The sequence below is a fragment of the Columba livia genome, chromosome 8, assembly GCF_036013475.1.
Source record: "Columba livia isolate bColLiv1 breed racing homer chromosome 8, bColLiv1.pat.W.v2, whole genome shotgun sequence".
Lineage (NCBI taxonomy): Eukaryota > Metazoa > Chordata > Aves > Columbiformes > Columbidae > Columba > Columba livia.
Window position 1 is genome coordinate 5,370,649 of NC_088609.1, and position 25,855 is coordinate 5,396,503.

Here is a 25,855-nt window from a genome sequence, read left to right on the forward strand (position 1 = left end):
ACCAATTTTTATTTTGTTCTGTTCCAAAAAGAAAGCGAAGTTTTCATTTCATGATGATACTTTTCCTTTCTCTTGCGAATGCTCAATTTCTGTAGCAATCTCCGTTTAAAGACCCTGTCAGAATCCTTTTGACATTTAGATAAATTACAACAGCCTGTTCTTCCCTTCTCACACACATACAGAGCATGAACAGCTGGTGCGGGATCTGCACCAGTTAGAGCCTGTCAGGTTGCAACCTGCTCAGGATTCAGCTGGTTTGCTTTCAATTGTTCCAGCTATTTGCTGTGTCCAGGCAAGGTCTTCTAGGTCTGCCCGCTCAATGCATAAAGTGAAATTTCGCTTCCTCAACAGATCAGTACCAGAGAGCACTTTCTGATGGCTTTGCTAGATTCAGCCCTGAATTCCCTGGGTAGAAAATGGAAGTCAAGCTTCCCCAAGGATGGTGTAGATACAGAAGAAAGGCTTTGGGGAACCAAGGATTTTCAGTCTCCATCTTACAGGGTGCAAATTCATCCTGTAATGCAGGAGTGAGGTCAGAGCAGCCCTGCCTTGGGAAAAGATTGCAAAGCCAGCCTTTGCCTCAGTGCATAAGGCCCAACCCTGCTGGCACTGGCTGACACTCACCTTCCCCTCCACCTTGCCCTGCTGGTCAGTCTGGATCTGTTGCCGGAAGGCTGGGTCAAAGAGCAAGGGGGTAGCACAGTAGTGAACCAGGCGCGAGGACTGCTTCAGGGTCTCCAGGTCTGCCAGCTGCACAGCACAAGAGGGACATGGTTACAGCACATGTCCCTCATCAAGCCTGGGAACAAGCTGTCTGCAACACTGCCCTGCTGCTCAAGTAAGGATCAAACTCTAGAGGGAACCCTCAGAGTGTACAGACTTTCCAGTGCTGGGCAGCAAGGGTGCATTCCCAAGTCTGATGCTAGAGCCCAGCAACCTCAGAAGTTCAAGCAGAGAGCACTGCTTCACTGCCAAACACCATCCCTGCCATGCACCCTCTGAGCTCCAGTGCTTCTCTCTGCCCTGGTGAAGCTGGTGTTTCCAGTGTGCTGTACAAAAGCCCAGACTGCTGCCCACCTGCCCAGGCTGCACTCACACTGATGGGCATGTTGGACTGCGCTGATCTCTGCTGCCAGGTAACAAAGAGATTCTCAATCTTCATCTGCTTCTCCAGTTCTGGAGGAAAGAGAACAGCCACAGGAGTATCAAGCCACAGCCCCAAGTATTGCCACTCCACTCCCACACCAGCCATCAGCTATCCCCTCACAGCACCGGGGCAGGAGGAACTCAGAACTGTTTCCTCCACCAGAACTTTTGTTCTGCTCGTTCTGAGCTCCTTTTCCAGAAGCAAGACGAGTTAGGCAGGCTCTCGTGACACCAGGCCCCTTGCTTTACCTTTTCTCTCCATGCTCTTGATTTCCAGGAACTGGGCCCCATGCCAAGACACAGGGTCAAAGGGTCCCAACTCAGGCCCGTGGGGTATGCGCTTGATGGTGGTAACATCCCGCAGAGCTTCGTCAAAGGGCACCACATCGGGATGGAAGTGCAGAGGCGGCAGGCTGCGGGCAGAGCTGCTCAGCCGGCCTTGCTCCTTGCTAGGTGGGGGGCAGGGGCTCCGGATCAGCGCATCCACCTCCAAAGTGGAGTTCAGGAAAGGATTTGGCTCCTAAGCAAACAGACACACCCAAGAAAGACTCCTTACTGCCAGCCTTGGAGCAAGGACCCACAAGAACAGAGTAAAGCCAATTTTGGTCATCTGCAGATGTCTTTTTATCTACCTTTTCCCTCACCAGTCCTGAGGAGAGCAGGCCTTGGCCCAGCATGGCCCTAATGTGCAGTGGGAAGCTCATTCCACAGCTTCCTCCATCCAAAATAATCTAGTCACAGATAAGTGCTGCCAATAGCAGAACCTTCCCACTTCTGGATGCCTCCAAGAGCAGGCAGCAAGTGCCTGGCTGGACACGGCCACAGTTGGACACATGAGCACCTGGAGACACCTTGCCAACTGGCACACACAAGCACAGAAGCATCTGCAACCTTCCTCAGAGCCTCAAGCTGCCAAGGCCTCTCCTGAGGGCAAAAGGACTGCCCTGCGTGGCAGGGTACCCTACCTGCTTGCTGTCCTCATGCCATGGTGTGTCCATGAAGCAGTGGTGGTGGAAGAGTCCCAGCTTCTGGCTGATCAGGCAGTGCACGATGTGGGACCGGGCGTTCTGCCACTGCAGCAGGCGAGTCAGCGAGCAGTTCAGGTTGGCCCCCAGGTCTGGAGACCAGTTGTAGGTGTAGAGTGTCAGCTGGAGAGAGAGGACAGCGAGGAAGGCTGAAGGACCTGCTCAGAGAGGGCCTGCATGGTGACACAGGCTGCCCCAGGTGCTCTGGGCGGCACTTTCTGCAGCCAGTTTCAGATGACAAGGCTGGGACAGGGACAGGGGCAACAGCTCATCCACAGCCCCGATAACAGCCACAGCAGTGGTGGTACTTGCACTGGCAGCACTGAGGGGGGCCTTGCTGTGGGGAGCGAAAGGGCAATTATAGTCCAGTGGGGCAGCTGAAGTCAGAGACAGCAAAGGCTACTGCCCTCCAGCACTCCCCACAGTGCTGCAGGGAACCCCCAGCTCTGCTTGTGGCATAAACAGAGATGTCCTGCACGGCTGCTTCAGAGGGCTCCTGCCTGCAGGGACATTCTTCCTCTCCTCCTTCTAGCCCTGGGCCAACTGGAGACAGCCTGGCTTTCATGAGACAACATCACACAGGCACTACTGCTACCTTTTTATCAATGATCTCCAGGCACTACTGCTACCTTTTTATCAATGATCTCCATGAAGAGGAACCTTTGCCGGGGTGCCAGATCTCGTCCAACAAGGCTGGGATCAGAGCCTCTCTCTGCCGAGCTGAATTCCATGGCCTCAAAGCGCTGGAGCCCTTTGTGAGCTGGAAGAAGCCAGAGTTGTGACCCTCAGTACCAGCTCATCCTGCTCTTACATCCTGCACCCACCATTAAGGCAGTACGACAGGGTACTGCGTCACAGTACTGCTCAGCTTGTCTTGAAATAAGTAGTTATAAGCAAATCTGACAATAAGGTGTCAGAAGCGGGAAACAGACAACCCACTGCACACCTCTGGGCACAAGCAGCCTGTCCCAGCAAAGATGGGAGCCCTGCTTGTACATCTCCCACCCCAAGGACCCCCAAGCACACAGTCCTGTGGCACCTGGCCGGGTACTCACCCTGTTCTGTGCTGCAACGCCACTGCTGGAAGTTGCGTCCCAGCAGGATGAAGTGTCTGACAGCAGCGGGGCGAGGGCTGGCGCTCTGGCCAGGCTTGTAGGGCAGGAAGGCAGAGCTCCCATGGCAGCTGCAAAGAAGAGCAGCCAAGGTGGCTGACAAGTAGAGCCATGGAAGTAGAGGCTGGCACAGCTGATGGGCATTTGCTGGTGCCAGACACCTATGAACCACATAACTCACCAGATCTGCTCAAACACCTTGACAGTGGTATCGTTTGCCAGGGCAGTGACCAGGCTCACCACTTCCACGAGGATGGAGGACAGGAGGAAACGGGACACAATCTCCAACGAGCACTGCTGCACTGATGGGCACCCTGCATGGAAGAAGTACTATAGGACAAGGCGTCAAGCTGCCCCAGAGCCAAGTTCACCCCACCTGGGCAGCAGACAAGGCTAAGGGAGCCCCACTGCAGGCCTGCTGCCTAGAGCAGGCCAAGTTCGTGCCTTGTCAGGGACTGAGACAGGCAGAGCTGGAGAATAAGGACCTTGGATGGAAAGAGGAGAAGACAAAGGCTGAAATACCCTCTGGACCTGAACCAAACTCCCTGCAAGCTCTGAGTATGGCACTTTTTCCTCTGCTTACTCCTTGGTCCCCAGCTTACTCCTCATCAGAGGAGAAGGAAGAGGACAGCTCTACCTTGCCAGCAGGTGTGAGAGGATGTGCAAACACTGAAGTGAGAGGTATCCAGAAAGGGATAGACAGGTTGTGTAACTAGGTGGAGATTAACAAGGGATGAAGACTGATGGCTTGGTGCCATGTAGGCACTTGTCCTCGGAGCTCCAGGGAGAAAGGCCCATCCCCAGACCATCTGGAAGATCAGGGACCTGAGGTACATACCCAGGTGGTTCATGAATGCCATCCACTGCTGGCAGGTTTGGCTGAAGAGTGGGTGCATGGTACCTACATCCCCTTCTTCCAACTGACAGGCTCGGCGCCTGGGAAGAGGAAAGGGAAGCACAGTTATACCAGATCAAAATCAACAGCGATGAAGGTACAAAGGTGCAACAGTCTCTCCCCACCCAGCTTCAAAGGAGAGCCCGGGGAGCCCCTGTTTTGGGTTGTCACAGCTGTTGAGCTTGGTCCCTCTGGGTCAGTAGCCACAGGGGTGTCAGGTGCTGCGTGGGGCCCCACACCGCAGGGAAGGGATCTCTGGCAGGGAGAACCAGCAGTGCTCCCAGCAGCACTCCAGCAATAAGGACAGAGGCTTTGTGTGTGGAAAACAGCTCCCCTAACTGTCTGTGTCAGGGAAAAACTGCAAGGAAAGGGGATGTGGTCCAGTGGGTTAAGATGCAGACAGAGCCAGCAGGATGTTGGGCTGCAGAACACTCTACAGCAGACAGGGAGAAACAACACCCCAGTGGCCCGGCCTGCCGGCTGTGCTTGCCTCTGTGCCTGTTCCAGTTCAGCTGTTGCTGTGGCCCGATCCTGGCTTGGATGCTGCTTGACGCTCTCAGTCTTGTGCCGCCGCCTCGTGCGAGCCTCCTCTGGCCTCTCCAGCACGATGTCGTCAGTAGTCTTGGGGCTGCCCAGCTCTGAGGACTCTGCCTTGCTCTACAGAGAAGGGGGTAAGTTAATGCTGTGCACATGCACAACCCAGCTAGAGCTCTCATCTCAAAGACCCCGCTACCAGCCTCCTGACCCCAGCCAGATCCCTCCTCTCCATTCCTCCTGGCCTGATACATCATGAGAACTTACAGGCCTTGCTCCCCACTGGTCCCTCAGCAACATTACCAGCATGTCCCAGAAACTGCGGCGTCCCAGCTTGCTTGTGGGTGTCACTGGCTCTCCAGAACTGGAGGAAGGGGCAGAGGTGTAGTGCAAGGGTGGAGGACAGCTCCTGCCACCTCCACCAGTGGCCATGGCCAGGCCCTTGGTCTCCGACATGGTCCTCCTTAGGCCTCCTGTGGAGACAGAGCGAATCAGACTCTCCAGAGCTCCCCCCTGCAACACTGATGGTATCTCCGTGTACCCCACTGTGGCTGGCCAGAAGGGAGAGAGCTCTCAGCAACACCCAGCAAAGTAGATTCATTCTCAGGGAGCAGACAGACCTTTAAGCATCTCTTCCAACTCAAACTTCTATAATGCATCTTTCCTGAGACATCCCAGAGTACTGCTTGCAGAGGGGAGAGCACCTTCTTCCCTCCTAGCCCCCCCAGTCCCAGTTCCCCCCACACAGCCAAGCTCCCACAGGCCAGGCGAAGGACCGAGGGTGTCTGGGGGCTCAAGGTGGCTGCACCAGCTGGGCTCTCACCTGCAGAGCTCAGCTCCTCCAGATCCATGGCACCCAAGGGGCAGGTGGTCTCCACGCAGAGCGGGGCTGGCAGGACAAGGAACTCCATGACTGCGTCGCAGAGAGCATGGCGCAGGGCCCCACGCAGCTTCTCCGACAGCTGCAGCAGGCTAATGTTGCCTTTCTCCCAGATATCCAGACGCACCAGCACGCAGGGCTCTGTGGGGAAAGGGCAGTCCTGCACAGCTCTGTACCCCCACGTTCACCAGCCTGCCGAGGTGCCCCACGGGATGTGGAGGCAACAGGGTATTGGCAGCTCGTGGCGTTTTGCTCCCTACCTGAATGAGGGGTGCCAGGCTCTGGCTGGTGCCTGCTGACCGCAGTGAGGCTCTCGAAGTCAGTGTCCTGCAGCAGGCCCATGATGGGTGAGGACGAAGGCAGCTTCAGAGGGTCGGGCTTCTCCCCGTGGGGCAGCGAGGTGGGGCTGCCGTGCTCATCCACAAACGTCAATGCAATGCAAGCAATTCCTGCGGGGAGAGTCCAAGAGTCTCCGTCAGCCCAGTACTGGGTGCACATCTACAATCCAAGCCTACAACCTGCCACCCTGCACTGGGACAGTCATGGCACTGCTTGGGTGGCACAGTGCCACGTTGCAGGCAGGGCCCACAGAAGGGGATGCAGCCCAGGGAGCAGAGGCCAGCTGTGCCTGTGGGGAGCCAGGGTAAGAAGCATGGTGTTTAGCACAGGGTGTCCTCAGTGCTCCAAGAATCTCTCTCCTGCAGCATCACAGCAGCTTTCACCTTGCCCTGCACGAGCTTCCTGGGTTCTCCAGCCTCATATGCAGGCGGAAAGTATCTCCATTGGCCCCAGAAAGGCCTTTATTACAGAGAAATCCAGGATGGGGCTCACCATCCCTGTCCTCTTAAGAGACAGAGTCCAGATGCTCTCCAGCAGCCCTCTCTATGCTATGAAGGACCTGAGTAAACCTGTATACGTGACACCTTTTTGCAGATTAGACTCGCAGTCCCCTCCTCACAATACACACGCACAAGATCAGGTGCCTTCCCTATGCATTCCAACCAGCAGGACTTGAGAGTCCTGTGATGCTCCCACTTCCTTTCAAAGTGCCTTGACCAGCTAAACCAGCACTCCGGTGACCAGATGGTAAAGCTGCCACAACACTACCCAAGGGTGACATGCCCAGATGCAAATGACCTCCACCCACTGCATTGCTGAGCCCACATTATGTCCTTCTCCATCCCAGCAAGGATGGGATGACACCAGACTCCACTGCCACAGAGCAACCAAGCTGCACCTGATGGATCCACAGCACCACAGGTGCCCTCCTTGCACTGAGACAAATCCAGCCTCAGCAGTCTGTGCCCAGGTCTGATCAGCAGCACAACCACCTGATCTCTCCATCATTCCTAACGAAGCATAATCTCTGCAGCAACCTTTCCTCTGAGACATGCCAGATGGAAGGGAGAGGGCACTGGTAGGGAGAGAGCTGTTCCCAAAGGAGAGAGGTGGGCATTCAAGTCAGAGCATAGCTCCCTTGCGCTCACACTGAGGAAAGGAAACTCTACACCTATGAGCATCCCTTCGCTTGAAGAAAAGTACAGGAGCTGCTCTATCCTAGAGATGCTCTGCAGCAGACTCTGGCATGCTTCTTCCTCAGATAAGCACAGGAACAATCCACCATCCAGCAAACATGGTAAGTTTGTGATTTGCTAAATATCAAAAGTAGAGGGGACCAGGACTTCACCCAGAACAGCAAATCTGCCCCACATGACAGTCAGTACGAGCTCTCCCAAGCAGACTCTCACTCTTTAAACAGTAAAGGGCACAAACTCCTCATCTGCCTGGCTTGACAGTCAGCCCTGGGCCCACCAGAATGACAGTGGATGTTCATACAGGTAATTTCAGACTGGGATGTTGTTATTCCCCTCTTCTTCCAGATAAACTCCCACACTGAGCCCCTTCAGCCTCTCCCTTTCTGGCAGATGTCTCTATCATATCCATATCCTAGGACACAGACACTGGGAGAGTGATGATGCTAAACCCTGGAGCATGAAACCACGGCTGAAACATCATGACCTGTTTTCCTCAGGAAGGAGATGCCTGTTTGGACCTGTGGGGAAAAAAGGTGAAGGATTTTTGGAGTTCACTGCTTGCAAGCTCACAGGGCAGCACACAGACCCTCAACAGCCAGGGACTGCAGAGCTGCCACCTCAGAGCAGCAGGTTCTGTTTGCTCATTTATCCAGCCAACGGAAAGAGGAGGCTCAGCTAAAAGGACACACATACACAAACACACAGAGGAGTCAGAGCTGAAGCCACAACACAAGGAAAACAAGGACAGCAGGGACCAGAGGGGCCAGAGAGCTGCATGAGAAAGGCAATTGGAGTAATATTTGGAGCCACAGGTGCTACCTTGGAAGCGGGAGAGTGGAAAGAGGTGCTGCACAAGATCCGACATGGTACCTACACAACAGAAGAACATTCAGACGGTGCATGAGGGGCAGAAGACTCACGATAGCCAGATGACAGACCACATGGCCTGGACAAAACATGACATGACAGCCTGCTGCAGGATGAGATCTATCTAATTCCTCCTCCAGCACTCCAGATAAAAGAGCAACGGTATTGCCCCTGCAGCCTGTACTCAGTTACACGCAGCATTCAGCTACACCCTTGTGGCAAGGCTCCCGCAACAACTGTCCCTGCTCCAGCCCCACTGAGCCTCTGTGCCCCACACTCACCAAGGTCTCACTGTGTCTTGCCCCACAGCTCCTGCAACCTAGAGCTGCTTCCCACAGCAACAGGCCAAGCTGGGCAAGTTGCTCTCTGGGAGGCCTTGTCTTGTTCCACCACACATGCAAGGGCATGCAGTCCTGCAAACACACACCCTGCCCACCTCTCCCAGCCACTGGAGGAATGTGCTGCCCCGGCACTGCCCCTTCTCAGTCACTCAGAGCTCTCCAACACGGGAAACAGCTCTTCAACACACACCTCATACCCTCTTTCAGAAATGAGTTGAGCACGGTACCTTTGCCACCTGTGCCTTGGCCACCCGGCTTGTTGTACAGATAGAGATCCTGGTCAGGCACGCTCCCGCTGTGGTTGAAGTAGTGCTAAAGAGAAAAGAACAGCAGTAGAGACTAGAGAACTTGCCTTAACTGGAAGCAGAGGCCCATGTGTGTGCAGAGCTCATCCCCATGCCTGTAACAAGCAATCCAGACCTACTTAAAACACTTGCCAGCACAGCCCTGGCCACTGTTGGGCAGGAGGACCCTTCTGCAGCTCTATGCAAGTTATATGGCACCACACATCTGGCCTCCCCTTCTGTCCCTGCTATGGCCATGCTGAGCAAGTGGGTGGCTGCTCCCAAACTTCTATTAATCCTGATGTTTCAGTCCTTATATCTGAAGCAGCCATGCAAGGAGGACTTCTTTGTGGCTGCTGCTTTTCGCATAGCAAGTGACCACTTGAATCAAAGCAAAGCGTGTCAAAGTTTATACCAGGCCAAAGAGGAACTGCTTATAGTCCTGTGAAACTCCTCCAGGCTTCAGAATTCAGTGGCAGTTCCTCCTTAACACTACATGGAAGAGCTGGCAACAGAATGACTGAGCTGCCCCCATAAATGCCACCAGCAGTAGCTAGAAGCTGGGTAGACTGCTGTCCCAGCTTGCAGCCCTCCTCACCTTGAAGTGGTGCTCCACGTTGCTGTCCGTGTACTTTGGGGTGTGCAGGAAGATGAGCAGGTTCTGGCGCAGATAGTAGGCCACCGCGTGCAGCCAGGGCAGGGCAGAGGGTGGCAGCGCGAACTGCAGGACCTCTGTGGGTGGCGTCCCAGGGGGCTGGATAAACTGCAGAGAGAAAGCTTTAAAACTCATCTGAGATGAGCAGGATGCCCTGGGGCTCTGATACTGGTCCAAATTATGCCAGCTGGCTACGCAAAGGGAGAGCATGGTGGGCAGAACCCAGGTCTATAGGCAGCACCCTGAGACAGATGTGGGCTGATGTTCCAGTGGTATTCACAGGGAGGCTCTGCCATGCTGCAAACCCCTGCAAAGGGGATCTCCCACCTACCCAGGCACCCACACAGCAGGTACCTTGTTGAACGCTAGCCTAGAGCAGGGAATGGGATGCAGCAAATGGACCTGGCCTTCCTTGCCCCACGGCAGGAGAAGCTGAGACAGGTCAAAGAGTAGGTAAGTGTTATAGGCCTTGGGATGAGCAGAGTCGATACGAGCGAGGTACCTCCACATCTGCTGGGGTCAGCTTGCAGTTCCGCACCAGCATCACAGTGATGATATCCAGGGTGGCCTCATCCAGGCGTCTGCGCAGCACTTTCACCAGCTCATCTGTGATCTCAGGCCCTGACAAGTAAGCAGATGTACAAGCAGCCTTTTCACCTCATCCAGTAAGAATGACCACAGCCACCCACCCCTTCCTGCCTGTTCAGGATGTACCACCCTCACAGTCACTTCCCACAGGGAACACGTCTTTCCCCACCATCAATTTCTTCAGTCATCTTTTTCTACCCATTCATGATCACAAAAGATTGCTGGTACAGCAGTCAAAGACAGACGCACTCCTGCATGGTGAAAGCTGGCATAAGCCACCCAGTCTGCAGGAGGTTTCATTGTGGGCCATGGATACTTTCCTCACATTCCCATCCAGACAGAACAGACAGCAGCTCTGGGTTAAGGAAAAGCAGCTTGCTCAGGAGGGAGACACCTTCCCTGCTCTTCAAGCAAAGAGGGCAGGGACTGGAGCTCTGCTCCGCTGCTTTGCATCAGCATAGTCCATTGGTGCCAGGTGCCGTAACACTTACCTGCTGGGGCAACACCGTGGACCATCAGCTGGATGTGTCTGTCTACCTGTCCCACAGGGCGGGCAGAGTCCACGCTACGGCACGAGGCTGCATCCAGAGAGGAACGAGAACCCTGGCGAAGCAAAAAACAGCCACCTGGAAACAGCTCCCATGTGAATTCTAGATCCATCATCATCTCGGGCTGCCAGCAAAGTCAGACAGAACCCACCTACTGCTGCCCCACTTCACACATCTATGACATGAGTTTTATCCTACACAAAATACAGGTTGCTGGAACTACTGAGTTCTCTCCACTCCCGTGACCAAGAGAACCAACATCCAGAGAGCAGCACACTCACTGTTAGATCCTCAGTGTAAATGGGCTCCTGGCTGCGTGTCAGTGCCAGTGAGCGGGATGCTGGGTTAACAACATTCTCTGCTTCCCACACCTTCCCACTGTAGGTGGTTTCCGTCAGTCTAAACACAAGAGACAGACATGTCAGCTTCCATTCTCAAGGATGACAGCATCATACCTCCACAGAAGATCCATGTATTCCTTGCTCTCCCCTGTGCACTTTCTGGGGATTAGTCCTTATGATATGGAGCTTGTGGAAAAATTGCTCTCCGGCTCCCACAAAAAAACCTATCCCTTTCCCTTCCATGTAAAGCACAGGGAGGGCAGGAAGGGCCTGGCTTGATGTGACTTTGATTCATTAGAAATCAGATATTCACTGCTCGGGTCATAGCAGGGTCCCTGAGGCTAGGCAGACACTTTCTCCCCGAAGGAGCTCTCAGTCTGGTCTAACGCATGTAGCGGGGCAGGGTCAGGCCAACAAGTCATGCTGGCTTCTTACCGGAGGTAGAAAACAGATTTAGTGGCACGTTCCTGGTAGACAAACATATTCTTCCTGTTCACCACAGAGAAGGCGTTGAGCACAGAGCGAAGTGCCTGTATAGCTGTGGGCAAGGTGGGACGTTAGCTATCCCACACCCCCTCCTCTGATGTGCCAGTCCAGCCAGAAGCCAGACTCTTGATACGCAAAATGAAGGAGAACCTGGGCTGTACGCACCTCGTGAGACTCCCATGTTGGGGCCCATCTTGAGGCGTGAATGCACATGGATGAGTGTGCTCCACACAACGTCACAAGCAAAGTGCCCTGGCATGAACTGCATGGTGGCAGCCAGGTAGTCCCGGGGCTGATAGCTCTCCTCTACAGAGTAATCTACAAAGAACACAGGACATAGCTGGGGCCATAGCATGGAAGTCACCATCTTTTTAGTCACCCATGGGCAGGCAGTCGCACTGCCACTGAGGCATGGCCAAGGGCACATTCATACCATCTGTGGGCATGACACGCTGCCTGTAAGAAGTATACGGTGTTTCACTCTTCCAGATGTCCTCCTCACTTTCTGCCACCAGTAATGAGTTGCATATATGGCTGTCGTGCAGGTCCTGCAGCAGCAAGCGCTGCAAAGGATAAGAAAAGATTGGTTCTGTTGCTTGCATAGCCCACAGAAGACAGCATAGAGAAGGGCTTAGGGCTGGACTGAGTCCCTTTTCCTTTGACCCCCAAGCTGAGACTCCACCAGCTGAACTGGGTCCCCAGGCCCTTCCCTGAGCTGGGCTGAGATCAGGCAACCTCCAGAGGTCCTGTCTCCTCTAAGTCATCTCATGACTTGCAGCTCTACTCCTGCCCTCTGTAGATATGTTACCTGATTGACAACCCTGCAGATTTCACTGATCTTCTTCACCACCACCTGGTTGAGACTCTGGCATTCCCCTGGCTGCTCCTCTTCTGTCTCTGCTGATGCTGTCTTCTCCACACTCAGGCTGCTTTACAGGGAAGGGGAGAGAGGGGTCAGCAGAGCACCTGAACGGTGCCTGTCCCTTTGTGCTGGGAGCAGGAACACAATGAAGACAGGTGGCTGCTTTCCCCTTAGGGAGCACCAGTCTAGTCCTGCACCGACATGGGGCAGGAAGGAGATCCCTGTCGGAGATGAGGGAGTAGCAATAAGATTCTGGTACAGAGAAGCCATGGCCAGACAGCGGAATGCTCCTTACCGTGTGTGATAGTAGACCTCCACTCTATCCTGCTGGATTTTTATGATGAGCCAGAAATCCGGCATGAGGGGACACCTGGGTTCATGGTCGCTTATCAGGGCCTCCTCGTACTCTGAGTCACTGCTTCCCCCATCATAACCTGCAACGTATCCTCACCTCAGTCCCAGGCTGCTGGGCCAGTCAGCCTCCTCCTGGGCACAGCAGCTCTCAGAGATCAGGGCCACTCACAAGCCCTGTCCTCAGGGGTCACGCCAGCGCAGGCACACAGTTCCCCATGCCCCCACACTATCACATCACTGCCCGCATCTGCCTGTACACTGTCAGTCACTCCTGCCCCGGCAGACTCACCCAGGTGGTCGGAGTCCATGCTGCCCTGGCTCGACACGAGGCTCTGCACGCGGCTGGGACGCTGCTTGCTGGAGCCTGCAAAGAGAAGAGGGGTTTGATTATGAGAAATCTGCTGGAGAAACATTGCACCACAGGACAACCAGGCAGCTACAGCCAAAACGGGGCCCTTCCCTTCACGAGGCTTAGGTACACCTTGCCCACAACCACAGCTCCTACCTTCCCTGCCCTGTGTCACGGAGTCAGCCAAGCTCGCTGCAGATGGTGTCACCAGTGGTGATTTCTCACTGTTGCCTTTTTCAGAGGATGAGGATGGCAGTGACTGTATGGTTGTCTCTAGAGCTGTCTCCTCCAGGGAGTCACGGCCATGGGCTCTGCTCTGCTCAAGGCTCAGCACTTCTCCTGGGACCTGCACACAAGCCAAGGTTGCAAAGATTACCAGAAAAATGGGTGCTGAAAAGTGTCCAATCATACTCCTGCATCCTACCTTCTGTTACCAGAGTGTCCCACACCTTCCCACCAACAGACCAACTCCGTGTCTCTCACCTCATCCTGTGCATGGCTGCCTCCATGTGCAGGGTTTCCTGTGTCTGGTACAATGCGTGTCTCACTCTCCGGCCACCCCCAGAGACCCTGGGCTTCCTCTGGGAGGACACAGCTTGCATGGTGCAGCTCGGAGCCCTCTGCCTCTGCTTCACTGCTCCCCTCCTGGCCTGCCTGGCCCAGGGCTGTCCTGGTGGCCCCTCCAGCTGGCTGCTGCAAGCAGGGTGTCCCTGAAGGGTTTGGAGCTTCCTGCCTGGAGTGCAGGCGGCTGATGGAGATGTAGTGGTAGTCACTGCCTTCTGCATTGAGCATGTAGCCTGGCAGAGCCATTCTTCTGAACTCCTGCAACACAGGCAAGAATAAGCATCCCTCTAGCTTAGTGTATAACACTGTCTTGGGGTTTTCTCCTTACCTCCTTGAACTTCTCAAGAGAGTGTTCAGGTCCAAAGACAAACTGGAGCAGCACCACTTCGCTGTGGCAGCTGGGCCGACCCTTGGAGTTATAGATGTGGGTGGCCACCCGGTGCAGGATGGAGGTGCTGATGACCTGTGAGTGGCGCAGTGCAGACACAATCTCATCATCCAGGAGCCAACGAATCTGAGCAGACCAAGGACACAGAGCAAGACCTAAGTGACCAGCATTTGCATGGCTGCCCCAATTCTGATCCAAGTCCCACCAGGATGAGAGCAGCCCCTTGCATCACCTACATCCCCTCATCTCCTTCTGAAAGTAGCTAAGAAAAGGTCTTCGGAAAAGAGGTCTGTCTGTCCCACCTCATCCGCAGTAAGAATTTTGACAGGGTAATCCCACACTTTTAGGGAACATAAGGACAACAGCCTGTGTGATACCAGCAAGGCCTGAAAGTCACTTCAGTTGACAGAGGTTGCAGGTGGGAGCAGGCTAGGAAGTGTGGAACAGCATTGGTACACTGTGGCCACATTGCTCCAGCCAGAAGCAAGTGGCTAAGGCTGGCTTACCTCATTCATGGTGGCTTCAATAGCCTGCCTGTGCACTCCAGGGAGGTTGGAAAGTGCAGGGTGCCTAGGAGAGACGAGAAGAACCAACTAGACATTCTCATTCATGCAGCCACCACAGTGCAGCTCTTAGGCAGCAAAGGAGCCCACGAGGAGCTTGTTACATCTGCAGTACCTTACCTCTCATCTCCAGTGGATGGGAGCCGTTCCAAGTTGTGCATGATATCCTCATCTGAGCGGAAAGAGGACGGCTGCCCCGGAGAGCGTGTGAAGGTCACACTGCTCTCTGAGGTGCATCTGCCACAGGAAAGAGAGGAGGCTGAGCTCTGCTTTTGAGTCAGTGAGGATAAACAGAGACAAGCTCTAGAGAGGGAAAAGGGATCTCCAGAGAAGGTAGAGCCCATCTTGGAAAAAAATCTTAGTTTTCTTAGGGCTGTAGGAGGCTCTGTGAGAAGGAGAAGGAGGCTGGGAAGGGCAGGCAGAGCATGGGTGAGTGACTGGGCCTGTTTCCACCTACCTGTTGTGGAGAATGTCTGCATTCACAACTTCTATCTCCAGGGGCAATGTCAGCACAAAGATGTCCAGGGTCACACAGAGGTCTCCCAAGTCAATAGTGTTCAGGCCCTGGCAGCTTTCCAGGCAGCCCAGAACTTCCCCTAAGGAGAGATCACAGACAAAGGGAATCAAGCAACTAACAGCTCTGCTTAGACACATACGCAGCCTGGTGGCGAGTAGAGAGACTGCAAGAGGTGGCTGTCCCACACAACTGGAGAGGCTCAAGAAGGCCACCATCTTCCACAATGCTTTCGACCTTCCACAACCAATTCCACAGTAAGTGGAAGACCTAGTGAAAAAGCCCTTGTCCGATGCTGGGAGACCCTGGGGGCTCCGTACAGGGTGGGTTGGTCCAGAAGGACTGCTGTTTAGGACACAGCAAGTTTGTTCCAGTGGCTCCTCACTCAGCAGGGACCTGACAGAGGCCCTACTCCCCTTTAACCTCACAGCAAGGCTTGCTCTTACCTAGACAAGTTGGCAAGGACTGCACAGGCATGGAGCTGTGCTGGCTACGCAGCTTCACTGAGCAGGTGAGGTGTACAAAGAGTGGCGGCATCTCCTGCTCCAAAAACTCCTGTTCATTGAGCGAGTCCCCTCCCAGCACACTGAAGGAGTCATCATCCTGGTTCACCGTGTTGGAGTCCGAGAGGGAATCTGTATCAGGGAACTCGTGCTCCAGCTTCTCACGATACTCCACCTCCAGCTCTGGGTCGCTCTCTGTGGCAATGCAGCACCCAGACACAGTTCCTGTTGACAAAGGTTCCCTGTTAGCAAACCAGGCCCACATCTCCAGAGACCCCACCAGACACAGTCACGCTCTGAAAGGCATCACCACAGTAAGACTACAGACATGTTCTTGTCCAGGACAAAGCAAGCAAACATTACCTTCTTCAGCTGCCAGCTCTGCCTCTGATCCCTCCATGTCCTCACTGCCTTTCCTGTCTGCCTGATCCCGAGATGCCTCTTCCTGAGATGGAGAGAAGAAGGGCAGATACTAGAACCAAGCACCTCAGGGGCTCAGTCTATCCATGTGTCTGCCAGCCCCAAATCCAGACCTGACACCTAGCAAAGCTGCTTCCCTCCACAAAGACCAGGTGACTGCCAGGGCAGCACCATGCCTACCTCTTTCTTAGCTGATGGTGGGCAATAGAAGAAATAGTGAGGATTTGATGGCACTGGCTTGAAATGTAAACTTCCGATTTCCAGGAATTTTTCCTAAAAGAGAAATCCCAAATATGGAACAGATGTTCAATTCTACCCTCCTGCAGGACCCAAGCCAAGCTCCCACATTCCTCACCTGGATAATTTTATGCAAGTCAGGGTGTGCTTGGCAGGGCTGTCCAATTTCCAGCAGTGAGAGGGGAAACTCTGAACAGCAGCTGGTGCCCATACTGCTCTTTGGCTCCTCTGTGGGGCTAGTGATGTTACGGGAGTCCTGCTCGCTGTAGTCCTCCATTTCCGCACTGACAGGATTGTGGACAGGTCAGACAAGCAAATCGAGAAGGGAGAGTAGTTATATGTATTATCTACTCTGCAAGCACCCCACCTCACAGCTCCCCAAACCTCATCTGTGTAAACACAACGTGACTTACACAGTCCCCACCCCCACAGCCCCAGAAACTCTCCTGCCACCCACTAACCCTGATAAACACTCCGGCTGTCTGAAGCCAGGCCAGAGGCAGTTTAACCACGCTGATTCTGTGGCCAAGTACTTTACACCACATTACAAAACCTCCCTCAGAAAGAGGGACACGTGGCTGAGTACAGGGACAAGCCTGGCACAATCTGAGCACCCAGTCCAGGGCACCTCCCAGCAAACGCCACCATCCCAGCACACCCCATGTCTTGGCAGCACAGACCAGAGCATGAAGCTCAGGCCCGTGCTCACTCAGCTCCGTGACAGAATCAGTTCCTAAAGCTCAGAAAAAGCAATCTGGGGATTGGGATGTTAGTTGATCAAAAGTACTCCCCGGGTAACTGAATTAGCAATACAGATGGCAGATCTGGATGCAATGTGTCACAAGCTGTATGTCCTTCAGTAATGTTTACACAATGTGCACTGAGATAGGTGATTCATAATATCTTATAAACAAAAAATTTCTCACAGTTTTTCTCTGGAAAAACACAACTTGAAGTCCAAACACTGAGTGTTGTTCAAAACCACAGCCTCATCTCAATGACTTACAGTATAAGAACTAGGATCTGGGATCCCCAACAAATGCTAGTGAAATCACATAAAGAAACTGAAAACAGTCAAGTGCAAACAGACGACAGAGGACCTAAAAAGGGTGCTTCCTATACAGACACTGAGGCACAGCACAACACCTTTTCCCCTCCTAAAGTTTCCAGAGGCAACACAAACCTCAGAAATACCCTAAGAAACAACAGAAGTTTTGCATTAAGCCCATTCCAATTCTGCCTTGATATTTCTCTCGTGAATTTTTTCCAGAGATTAAGTTTTTAAAAATGTCAATTTATTCATTAGAAAAAGATAACAAACCTGTCATTTTCACCAGAGTCAACATCAAACTCAAATGAGTCAAGCAGAAGGAGATGCATAATTTCTCCAGAAACAAGTCTGAGAGCTGCAGACAAACTGCCCTCCAGCTAAGGCCAGATGGGACAGCAATAAGCTAAGACTACAAAAGAAAGTGAAAGGATGGATGTCACCAGAGATTATAAGAAAGAGAAGGTCCTGGTGGGCAACATACCAAGTGGGTATCCCACTGGAAATATCTCTGATTCTGTTAGACCCTGCCCTACAACATTCCTTCCAGCAGGCAGAAGATGCTTGAATAAAGATCTGTCCTGACCCAATGCTAAGAACAGAAGCAAGGTCGAGGTGAGCCCCTACCTTGATTCAGAGACCAAGACACCGCGTTCCCTAGAGCTCTGCTCCTCTTCTTGCTCCATGCTGCCCACTTGGAAGCTGGCTGTCTTGGAGTGCGTATGGAAATGTTGGTGGCTCTCTCGGAACGAGCGGACATGGCTGCACACCGTCAGCAGGAAGTTGGTGATATCGATCTCTTGGAGTAGCTCCTCACAGTAGTCCATGGCTGTAAGTAGGTCCTGGGAGCTGATGCTGTGTGACTGCTGAAGGCTCTTGAACAGCCCTACAGATCAAACACAGTGCTTGAACACCCCACCGCAAAGACGCGAGGCCATGGGACTCAGGTGATAGCCACATACAGCTTTTCAGCACGTTCCAACACAGCAGCTGCAGTCAGCACAGATGCTGGGAAAACAGACTCAGCCACTAGGACGCCTCATGCTACAGGTTAGCCCAGGCTTGTGTCATGCCAGAGTGGCCTAGGGATCTGCCACCCTGAAAGTGGGAGGAAAAAGTCAAAGAAGGGACACCCGCTCCACAGCACTGCGCAGGTCCAGGAACAGGATATGCAAGGCCCATAGGGAACATGCAGAGACATCTTTAAATCCCTCCTGGTGGGAGATCAGTCCCACAGCTCCTCCCTTTGCTCAGTGTAAGATCACATGTAAAATGTGACATTGCTTTCTTAAAAGAAGATCCAGGGTCCAGCCCCAACCACAACCCCGTCCCAGCTCCCATCACATCACTCCTCACCTTTCACATAGCACTGGTGGGAATGCTCCTGCAGCAGCGTGCAGTAACCCACCAGCTCCTTATGCTTGTGGTCTAGCCAAGCAGCAGTGGGAGGACGTTCCAGAGACTGGGACCTGGAAAAGAGGAACCGCAGCCTTCAGCGCCATTGAAGCACGTTTTAGACCATACACATCTCTGGCACCAGTAAAGCAAGGCCTTAGGGCACACATAGGCCATGGCTGCTGTAAGGCAGAGGACCAAGCCAAGAGAATAAGGCAGGGCTGACGACAGCCTCTTGTCAAGGAATCTCCTCAGTTTCCCATCTAGGAACCATGTACGGTTGTTATTACCTGAAAAAGATGTCCCGGGGAGGACGGTGTGCCCGTGGGCTGACAAGCTGCTCTCGTAACAGCTCCAAAGAGCAGCTATAGATGTAAATGGGGCAGCGAAATCGGCGGCACTCGCCTAGCTCAGACTGCGAGTTCTGGTGACAGAAGGAGATATGTACATCTCTCCGTGAGGGGCCACTCTGTTCTCCAGGGTCACGGCTCACTTCTGCAAAAGAAATAAACCTGAGACAAGGGCCTTCAGTGGGCTCGTTGTTCCTCGTTTGCAAGCTCATAGCCCTCACAGCAGCACCCACAGGCACTTATCAGTTTTACAAGCTTCTCTCCCCTCAAACCTCAGAGGCCATTCTCCTCACTCAGAACCCAACCACTTGACCCAGTGCTTCGGCCACTCAGATCTCCTTCTTGGGCAGCTATGATGGTTCACCACCACCTTCTGCAGCAGCACAACCCTCCACCCTCATTGCAGGCCTGGCTGACTGCACCAGGGGCTGTGCAATTAAATGCTGTATACTGCAGGACCTGTGGCCTTCTTCCTAAGACAACGTGCTGCTGGCAGTGCCAGGCTGAATCATGACACAAGAGGCACCGACTTCCCAGTGCAGTCCAGTACAGCCATTCCTAGCAGCTTCTATGTACCTGCAGCCTCCTTGCCCACAGGGAGGCAGCCTTAGGCTGTGGGCACTCAGCTCCCATTACACTCCCTCACCCCACCATGAAAAATGCGAAAGCTGGCTGAGGCTTCGCTGTGCCCTTTGTCCTCACTCTGGCTCTGCTGACTGCCAGGCAGGAGCTGACAGGCCCCAGCAGCCTGTTATTCCTTCTGTCTCAATCTGCCCAGCAGTGTACTCAGGTATAGCAAGGATACTAATACTACTGCAAGGTGCTGTCCTGAGGGCGGTACCGTGGGCTGGTGTTATGCTGAGGGTGGGTAATGGCACTGCAGCATCCCCTTCTTCAGCCTCAGCTCTGGCTCGCTCCGCACAGACAGGTCCCAGAGGGTCCTCTCCAGATCGACTCTCGTCTTTTGGAGATTTGTCCAACCCACAAGCCATCAGCTTCTGTACATCTGGAAGAAAAACTAAAATCACCCTCTGTACAGTGAGCACAGTTTAACTCCTCCATCTACATTCCCAAGAGGGCAGATGTCCCTGGAGCCTCTTTGTGTGTGGGAGCAGATCCACAGAGTGCTTCCAGCTGGGCCTAGCAGCCTTCCCCAGAAGCTCAGTAGAAGCCAGACCAGTGCCAATGCCCAGAAGCTGGGACTCTCCCAGACTATCCCACTACCAGTCTCCTTAATTAATTAACAACCCTACCGGGAAAACAGTCCAATGGTTGCAGCCAGCCACATCCCCTGCCTGAAAACACTATGTGGGCAGCACCATGTCCAAGAAAAGAAGAGAAAGACATTCAGCACTTCACACTACTCTGTTCTTGGCCATACGGTGCAAAAAGACTGGGCCTAGACGCCACTGTTCAATTTTCCCTCCATCCTACCAGAGCTGAATCTGCTTTTGCTATTTTCCTGAGGAGGTGTTACCTCATCTTGCTCCCCACAACAGGTGGCCTCACCTGAGAAGGTGGCTGGCAGGAAGGTCAGGAACACATGCTGTGGGTTGACCAGCTTGGCATAACATCGCCATTGCGGGGGAAAGGGCCCCATCGTGTCACTCAGGGTCATGTCATCCTCAGGCAGCTCTGTGTTGCCGAGGCTCTGGTGGAAGAGCAGAGGCTGGATAAGCTCAGAGCACATCGCACAGGCCTACCCTGAGGCAGATAGCAACCATGCTGAAATCACTCTGACCACCCCCTGTACCATTCTAAGAGCAGCTGCTGTAAAAGGCTAGGCCCACAGTGAGTGCAACTATCCACACACCCACAAGATTCCTTGACTTCAGCCACAGGCTACAGCTTAAACTGCTGCCAAGTGTGGGGAAAACACAAGACTTTCAATCTGTTCTCAAACCTCCTGCTAACTTTCCTGCCCTTCAACAGCTGCCACCTTGCCTTCAGAGAGGGCTTGGGAGGAGAACCAGTACCTGCAGAGTACTTGTGGAGCCAGTCATATCCCTGGTGCCATTGCTGCCAACAAGATGATAGGATGCAGAAGCATCCTGCTGCTCCAGGGTGCCAGCAGCTTTCAGGGTTTCTTCTGAAACGGAGCACAGAGAAATCAACCTGAGAAACACCAACCAAGGAAGAGACTTGAAAGCAAGACTTCCAAAACCCCCCAGATCCCAATGTCACTGCTGCTACACTCCTGGCCCTTACCTTTGATCACAGGGAGTGTGAAGGGGGGTTGATGGCCATCACGATCCCGTTGCAGAACTTGCTCCATGAAAGCCACGTGATCAGCATCATCCATGGGTATCTCCCGGTCACTGAGGTCATGCTGCAGGCAGCCATGGAAGAGGTTTAGTAGCATTTCATTGGGCACAAACGCAGAGTCCTTGGTCACCTCCTCATTCTCTGCTCCAAAACAGAACCATGGCAGCTTCAGAGACAGAATCTCCACAGCTACCACCTGCGCAGTCCCCCAAAAGACAGCCCTTTACTAAGTGACACTTTCACACAGCCAGGCATTTCCCACAGCACCTCTGCAAGGCTGACTTGGAGAGTGCTGAGGAACCTCTGGTCTTCCAGCATCATTAGGTACCCTGCACTGACTCACCCTGCTACTGTAAGTGTTCTGGAGATGTTTGGGGCTAAAGATAAGAAGCCACCAGCACAGAGCAACAGTCTAGGTTTAATGTTTTCGAAAGCAACTCTTCCAGAACTATAATTCCAAGAAAGACAGCAATATTCCTGCACAGCCCTGGGTCTGCAGGGATGGGAAGAACAGCATTGAGCTACTGAAAGAGGCATGGTAGCTCTCACAAGCCTGCTGCCCAGGGAGACAAGTACACAGAGAAAGGTGCCCACAATCATGAGGTTAGGAGAAGAGGAGGCAGACGGTGAAGTGGCACCTACCTTTTGTCAGCATTAGGAAGAACATTTCAACCTGCTGGCACCTGGGCAACAGCTTCATGAGGTTGAACTGGAATGGGACCTCATGTACTCGAAAACCAGCCCCCATGTCTGGATCTGCAATAAGAACTGTGAATGTAACACATCTGTGGGCACCACATGGCCCTGCTTGCCATGTCACCTCCGTGTGCACAGTGCCAGCCCTAAACACGGTGAGGGCAGCACAAGTGAAGGTAACACAGCAACACTGCCCAAGTCCCTGTGCTTAGGAGGACAGAGCAATTCAAAGAATGAATGTGGGGAGAGTGCAAAGCCCACTGGAGACTGCAGCAGGTGGTGAGCTGCCTACAGAGAGGCACTGTGCTGGAAGAGTCCCTTGGGCTTATTGTCATGTTCACATAAGGAGCCCCTCTCATAGAATTACAGAAGGGTTGAGGTTGGGAAGTACCTCTGCAGGTCATCTGGTCCACCCCTCTGCTCAAGTAAGGTCACCTAATCACCCTTCCAGCCTGGGCAGAAAGCTGCAAATGCTTTTTTGACCTTCCCAGAATGAAGCCATGTCTCTGGCACAAGTGCAATAAAGTGACCCACAGCCATCAAAGTCAAGAAAGTAATTGTCAAAATACCTGTTCTACTGTCCAGAAACTTCTAATGGGCCTCAAGACATTCAGGGTCTAGCTGTCTCTTTCTCCATCAAATGTGTTCAGACATATATGATGGACTCACCTTCAGAAGCTTTGGTGTCTGAAGAAGGGCAGACCCAGTCCTTGTTCTGGCACAACTGGCTGATGTACTCGAAGGTCAGCACAGTGGCAATGCACGCAAGGTCCCGGGGATAGAGCTACAATAAGCAGTCAAGGCTCAGCTGTGTACAGCAGAATTATTACCCCCAAATGCAGGAGAAAACAGTCCAAAAGCAAGGGGAGGAAACACCCATAATCCCATCCCCTGACTTGCCCTACTCTCAGTCATTGTTCCTTCCTTCTCCACCAGCCCTTCAGCCTCTTTTTGCCTTATTCAGGAGGTGCATGGGCACCACTACCTGCAATCACTGCTCCAGTCCAGCTCGCTCCCCCTCCAATGCAAAAAGCTCTTGACAAAGTAATTTGTATTTTCCCACCTATCCCAGAGCAGCACTGCATCCACTGTCTTGCAATCCAGAAAACATTTCTCTCCAGAAGCCCAGTTCTTCTTTTAGAAATCTCAGGCTCTTTAGTTAACAGCATTCCTTTCTCTTCTGGCCCTCAACAATTCACCTGCAGTGCTGCTTGTGGTGCACATGCAGAACAACCCCTTCTCCTTCCACAAAAGAGCCCATGTCCCTACCCCTTCAGGAACTCACCGCTTTAGGTATTTTCTGGTAGGGCAAGCCATGGAGGTGCTTCCAGTTGTCAGCAGTACTGTGGACAAGGCCACTCTGTGGCTCTACCCAGCACTCTGTGACCAGGTTCAGTTCTGTGTCCACTTCAATGGCCTCTACCTCTGTATCATTGTCATCATCTGTGGAAAAGCTGCAGGAAAGACATAAGGCAAGTCCTGCGAGATGGCCCACAGCCAGTAGCTCCTTGCAGAGTTATGCGAGCAGCCACACAAGCCAAGGCAAAGCCCCAGCTAACTGGTGATCAATCCACGACAGCCAGTTGTTTGTATTAGGTGACCGGAGACTCCTTCCTTCCCATACTGCCCACGACTCCACTGACAGCCCTCCCTGGGAGAAACAGTCTCACCTGTCCTTGGTGGAGGTGGAGTGTGGCGGGAAGAGGATGTACTGGACAACACAGGTGTGCTTCTCCCTGCCACCGCTGCTCTCACTTGAGCTGTCAATCTGGAGGGGAGATACTGCATGAGCCTGGCCAGCAGCAACAGCCCACACTTACACAGTGCCCCCCAAAACACAGTCCCATTGCCCAGCTCCACTAGCAGTGGTGGTGAGAGGAAGCCCATCCCAGCCCAAACAACTCCTCCAGCACTGCATGTCCCTGCCAGCAAAGCAGCTCTGTAACTGCAGACGAAGACAGGAAAATGCCCAATCCACAAGCTCCTGTACTTCAGGGGAGAAGGAAGGTCTCCCACTACATGACAAGGTTGAGTGCTAGAAGTGGATGGGAAATCCCATCACAGGAAGGTGAATCCACCTCAGAAGAAGCAATGAAGGATTGTGTCTACACTGCAGCACCCAGGCTCACCTGTATGGGCAGCTCCAGCACCATATTGATAATTCCATCCCCACTGGAGGCAAAGTGGAAACCCTCTGACAGACGAACCCTGGCAACAGAGAGTCAGTCAGACATGTAGGGCTTTTCTACCCATACTGCAAGCCTTACATACAAGAATGACTGTACCCTTCACCCCATAACACCTTCCTTCCCAAGACAGGGAGCTACCCACAGACAACAGGCAGATGTGACACTTTGCACAGGACAGCCTGTCTGAAGATCAGCAAACTCCAGGCACAGTAACGCCTTTTGCTCTTTCGTATGTTTTCCAGGACTTTCCTTCCTCTGAACTGCTGCTGCAGAACTTGGTAAAGCACTGGCCCAAGCAGCTGTAGAAGCTGTGTGCAGCATCAAAACCCTCTGCACAGCAGCTTCAACTGTTATCCATAACAAGGCCTCCGATCCACACTGCTTTCCCTGCGTCCCCAGGACCAGCTGGAGATGTCACCCTGTTCAGGTGTGTGACTTACTCTGTGAGTATGGAAAGGAGCTGGGCTACAGCGGTGATGGGCACAGCCGGTGCCAGCCCCGACTGGACACTCCAAATCCAACGCTGGTGATAGAAGTAGCGGGACAGCGAGGCCAGGGTAGAAGAGGCAGTACGGTTGGCCACCATAGTGAGCGGGCCAGACACTGGGGGGTGTTCCAGGTTGAGAATGAAGGGGGCTCGATAGTCAGAAGGCAGCTTCTCATACCTAGAAGGCAGAAGTGTGGCTCACTGAGGTGGAAAGCAAGCTGTGCTCAGGGCCAGAGCTGTCTGCATTCAGTCTGCTTGCTGGACCCAGGATAGAGCCCTCCAGCAGCAGAACATGGCAAGCCCAGCACAGGATCCTGCTAACTAAATTTACTTCTGCATCATACCATTTAAGAGTAACAAATCTGCCTGTCCAGCAAGACTCCCTGCTGAAAGTCACAGCCCTCCCAGATGACAGCTGCCATTCCCAGCCATGCAACCCAAACCCACTCCAACAAGCACCAGCTTCATGGCACTCACATCCTGCAAGTGGCAGCACCACCCACAGAGCCTTCTCTCTCCCACTCCCCAGGGCAGGAGGCTGTGCTGGTGGCCCAGATCTCCATCACTACCTGATGAGTAGCTTCTCCAAGGGTTTGTGCAGCACAACGAGGCAGGGTCTGTCTGAGAGGGCTGATGGGGCCCCAGCCACAGGTGGAGACTTGGAGGGAGAACTACTGCCAAACATTTTCCTTTTTGCTTTTGGAGTTGCCTCCTTGCTCTGGACCCTGTGGGGAAAGCGCAGCTGCAAGATTCGGTCCCGTAACTCCTCCACTATCTGTCATGGCAAAAGCAAAAGGTAAACATGACCACCTTTGTCTGGAGACATAAGCTACTCAAAACAAGCTTTCAGAACAAGAGCTAAAAGGAATAGAACACTCCTTAAATATACAGATGAGCAGGAGTTAAGGGTAATTTTACTTCTGATGCACTAGCAAGACCAAGATGACACAAGACTCTTACATCCACACTTTAACAACTATTAATATTTTTAAAAGCAAAGGAAAGGTCCAAAAAACAAACAAAGATGATTTCAAGGCTGAAGAAATCGCCTTCCATAACTTTCAAATTAATTGCATGCCACCTCCTCCACAGCAGCAGTCTGAGTACCCACCCTCATTCCTCCCCTCTTCAACAGCCTACAGTTAGTGTAAACTAGTAAATATAAGACAGAGCCAGACTGTTCCCACAGCTGATGTGTTTCCCCACTATCACATTCATGTGTCAAACCTTTATGGTAAAAGCTTTTAAGAGCTTAGGTTATTTTTTAGGTTAATGTTTACCCGGACACTTTTAAACCAATTTCCCAATTACTCTCTTTAGTTTTTAGCAGTCCTGAATATGGTTCTGCCCACACCAGCATCTGATCCTCACAATGCCTCAGTGTTTTCTTTGAAATTCCATGGTTAGGTTTCTTTTCATGATCTTTGTTCACCT

The 25,855-nt window shown here is 53.0% G+C and overlaps 1 protein-coding gene across 9 annotated transcripts in view; it reads right to left on the reverse strand.

Annotated features, from left to right (window-relative positions):
* SZT2 (SZT2 subunit of KICSTOR complex) overlaps positions 1-25,855 on the reverse strand; it is a 56,295-nt gene that overhangs the window by 11,501 nt on the left and 18,939 nt on the right. For 4 of the 9 annotated variants that reach the window (XM_065071654.1, XM_065071651.1, XM_065071652.1 and 1 more), the window contains exons 15-61: positions 24,991-25,196; positions 24,375-24,599; positions 23,875-23,953; positions 23,416-23,513; positions 23,031-23,199; positions 22,415-22,529; positions 21,692-21,805; positions 20,993-21,190; positions 20,761-20,873; positions 20,294-20,435; positions 19,626-19,790; positions 18,725-18,929; positions 18,396-18,508; positions 17,667-17,925; positions 16,110-16,275; positions 15,935-16,027; positions 15,698-15,779; positions 15,278-15,559; positions 14,775-14,913; positions 14,438-14,554; positions 14,261-14,324; positions 13,695-13,880; positions 13,286-13,624; positions 12,959-13,148; positions 12,743-12,817; positions 12,395-12,533; positions 12,046-12,166; positions 11,671-11,800; positions 11,403-11,555; positions 11,187-11,289; positions 10,692-10,809; positions 10,354-10,465; positions 9,777-9,895; positions 9,218-9,382; positions 8,563-8,647; positions 5,853-6,041; positions 5,536-5,733; positions 5,016-5,185; positions 4,669-4,835; positions 4,122-4,219; positions 3,465-3,597; positions 3,227-3,354; positions 2,801-2,931; positions 2,112-2,294; positions 1,396-1,666; positions 1,097-1,176; positions 625-750 (exon numbers count right to left, since the gene is read on the reverse strand). In XM_065071654.1, the coding sequence (XP_064927726.1) occupies positions 625-750; positions 1,097-1,176; positions 1,396-1,666; positions 2,112-2,294; positions 2,801-2,931; positions 3,227-3,354; positions 3,465-3,597; positions 4,122-4,219; positions 4,669-4,835; positions 5,016-5,185; positions 5,536-5,733; positions 5,853-6,041; positions 8,563-8,647; positions 9,218-9,382; positions 9,777-9,895; positions 10,354-10,465; positions 10,692-10,809; positions 11,187-11,289; positions 11,403-11,555; positions 11,671-11,800; positions 12,046-12,166; positions 12,395-12,533; positions 12,743-12,817; positions 12,959-13,148; positions 13,286-13,624; positions 13,695-13,880; positions 14,261-14,324; positions 14,438-14,554; positions 14,775-14,913; positions 15,278-15,559; positions 15,698-15,779; positions 15,935-16,027; positions 16,110-16,275; positions 17,667-17,925; positions 18,396-18,508; positions 18,725-18,929; positions 19,626-19,790; positions 20,294-20,435; positions 20,761-20,873; positions 20,993-21,190; positions 21,692-21,805; positions 22,415-22,529; positions 23,031-23,199; positions 23,416-23,513; positions 23,875-23,953; positions 24,375-24,599; positions 24,991-25,196 (7,053 nt within the window). Of the gene's footprint in view, positions 1-624; positions 751-1,077; positions 1,177-1,395; positions 1,667-2,111; positions 2,295-2,800; positions 2,932-3,226; positions 3,355-3,464; positions 3,598-4,121; positions 4,220-4,668; positions 4,836-5,015; positions 5,186-5,535; positions 5,734-5,852; positions 6,042-8,562; positions 8,648-9,217; positions 9,383-9,776; positions 9,896-10,353; positions 10,466-10,691; positions 10,810-11,186; positions 11,290-11,402; positions 11,556-11,670; positions 11,801-12,045; positions 12,167-12,394; positions 12,534-12,742; positions 12,818-12,958; positions 13,149-13,285; positions 13,625-13,694; positions 13,881-14,260; positions 14,325-14,437; positions 14,555-14,774; positions 14,914-15,277; positions 15,560-15,697; positions 15,780-15,934; positions 16,028-16,109; positions 16,276-17,666; positions 17,926-18,395; positions 18,509-18,724; positions 18,930-19,625; positions 19,791-20,293; positions 20,436-20,760; positions 20,874-20,992; positions 21,191-21,691; positions 21,806-22,414; positions 22,530-23,030; positions 23,200-23,415; positions 23,514-23,874; positions 23,954-24,374; positions 24,600-24,990; positions 25,197-25,855 lie in introns of all 9 variants that reach the window. The other 5 variants (XM_065071653.1, XM_065071650.1, XM_065071657.1 and 2 more) reach the window with 3 other exon arrangements.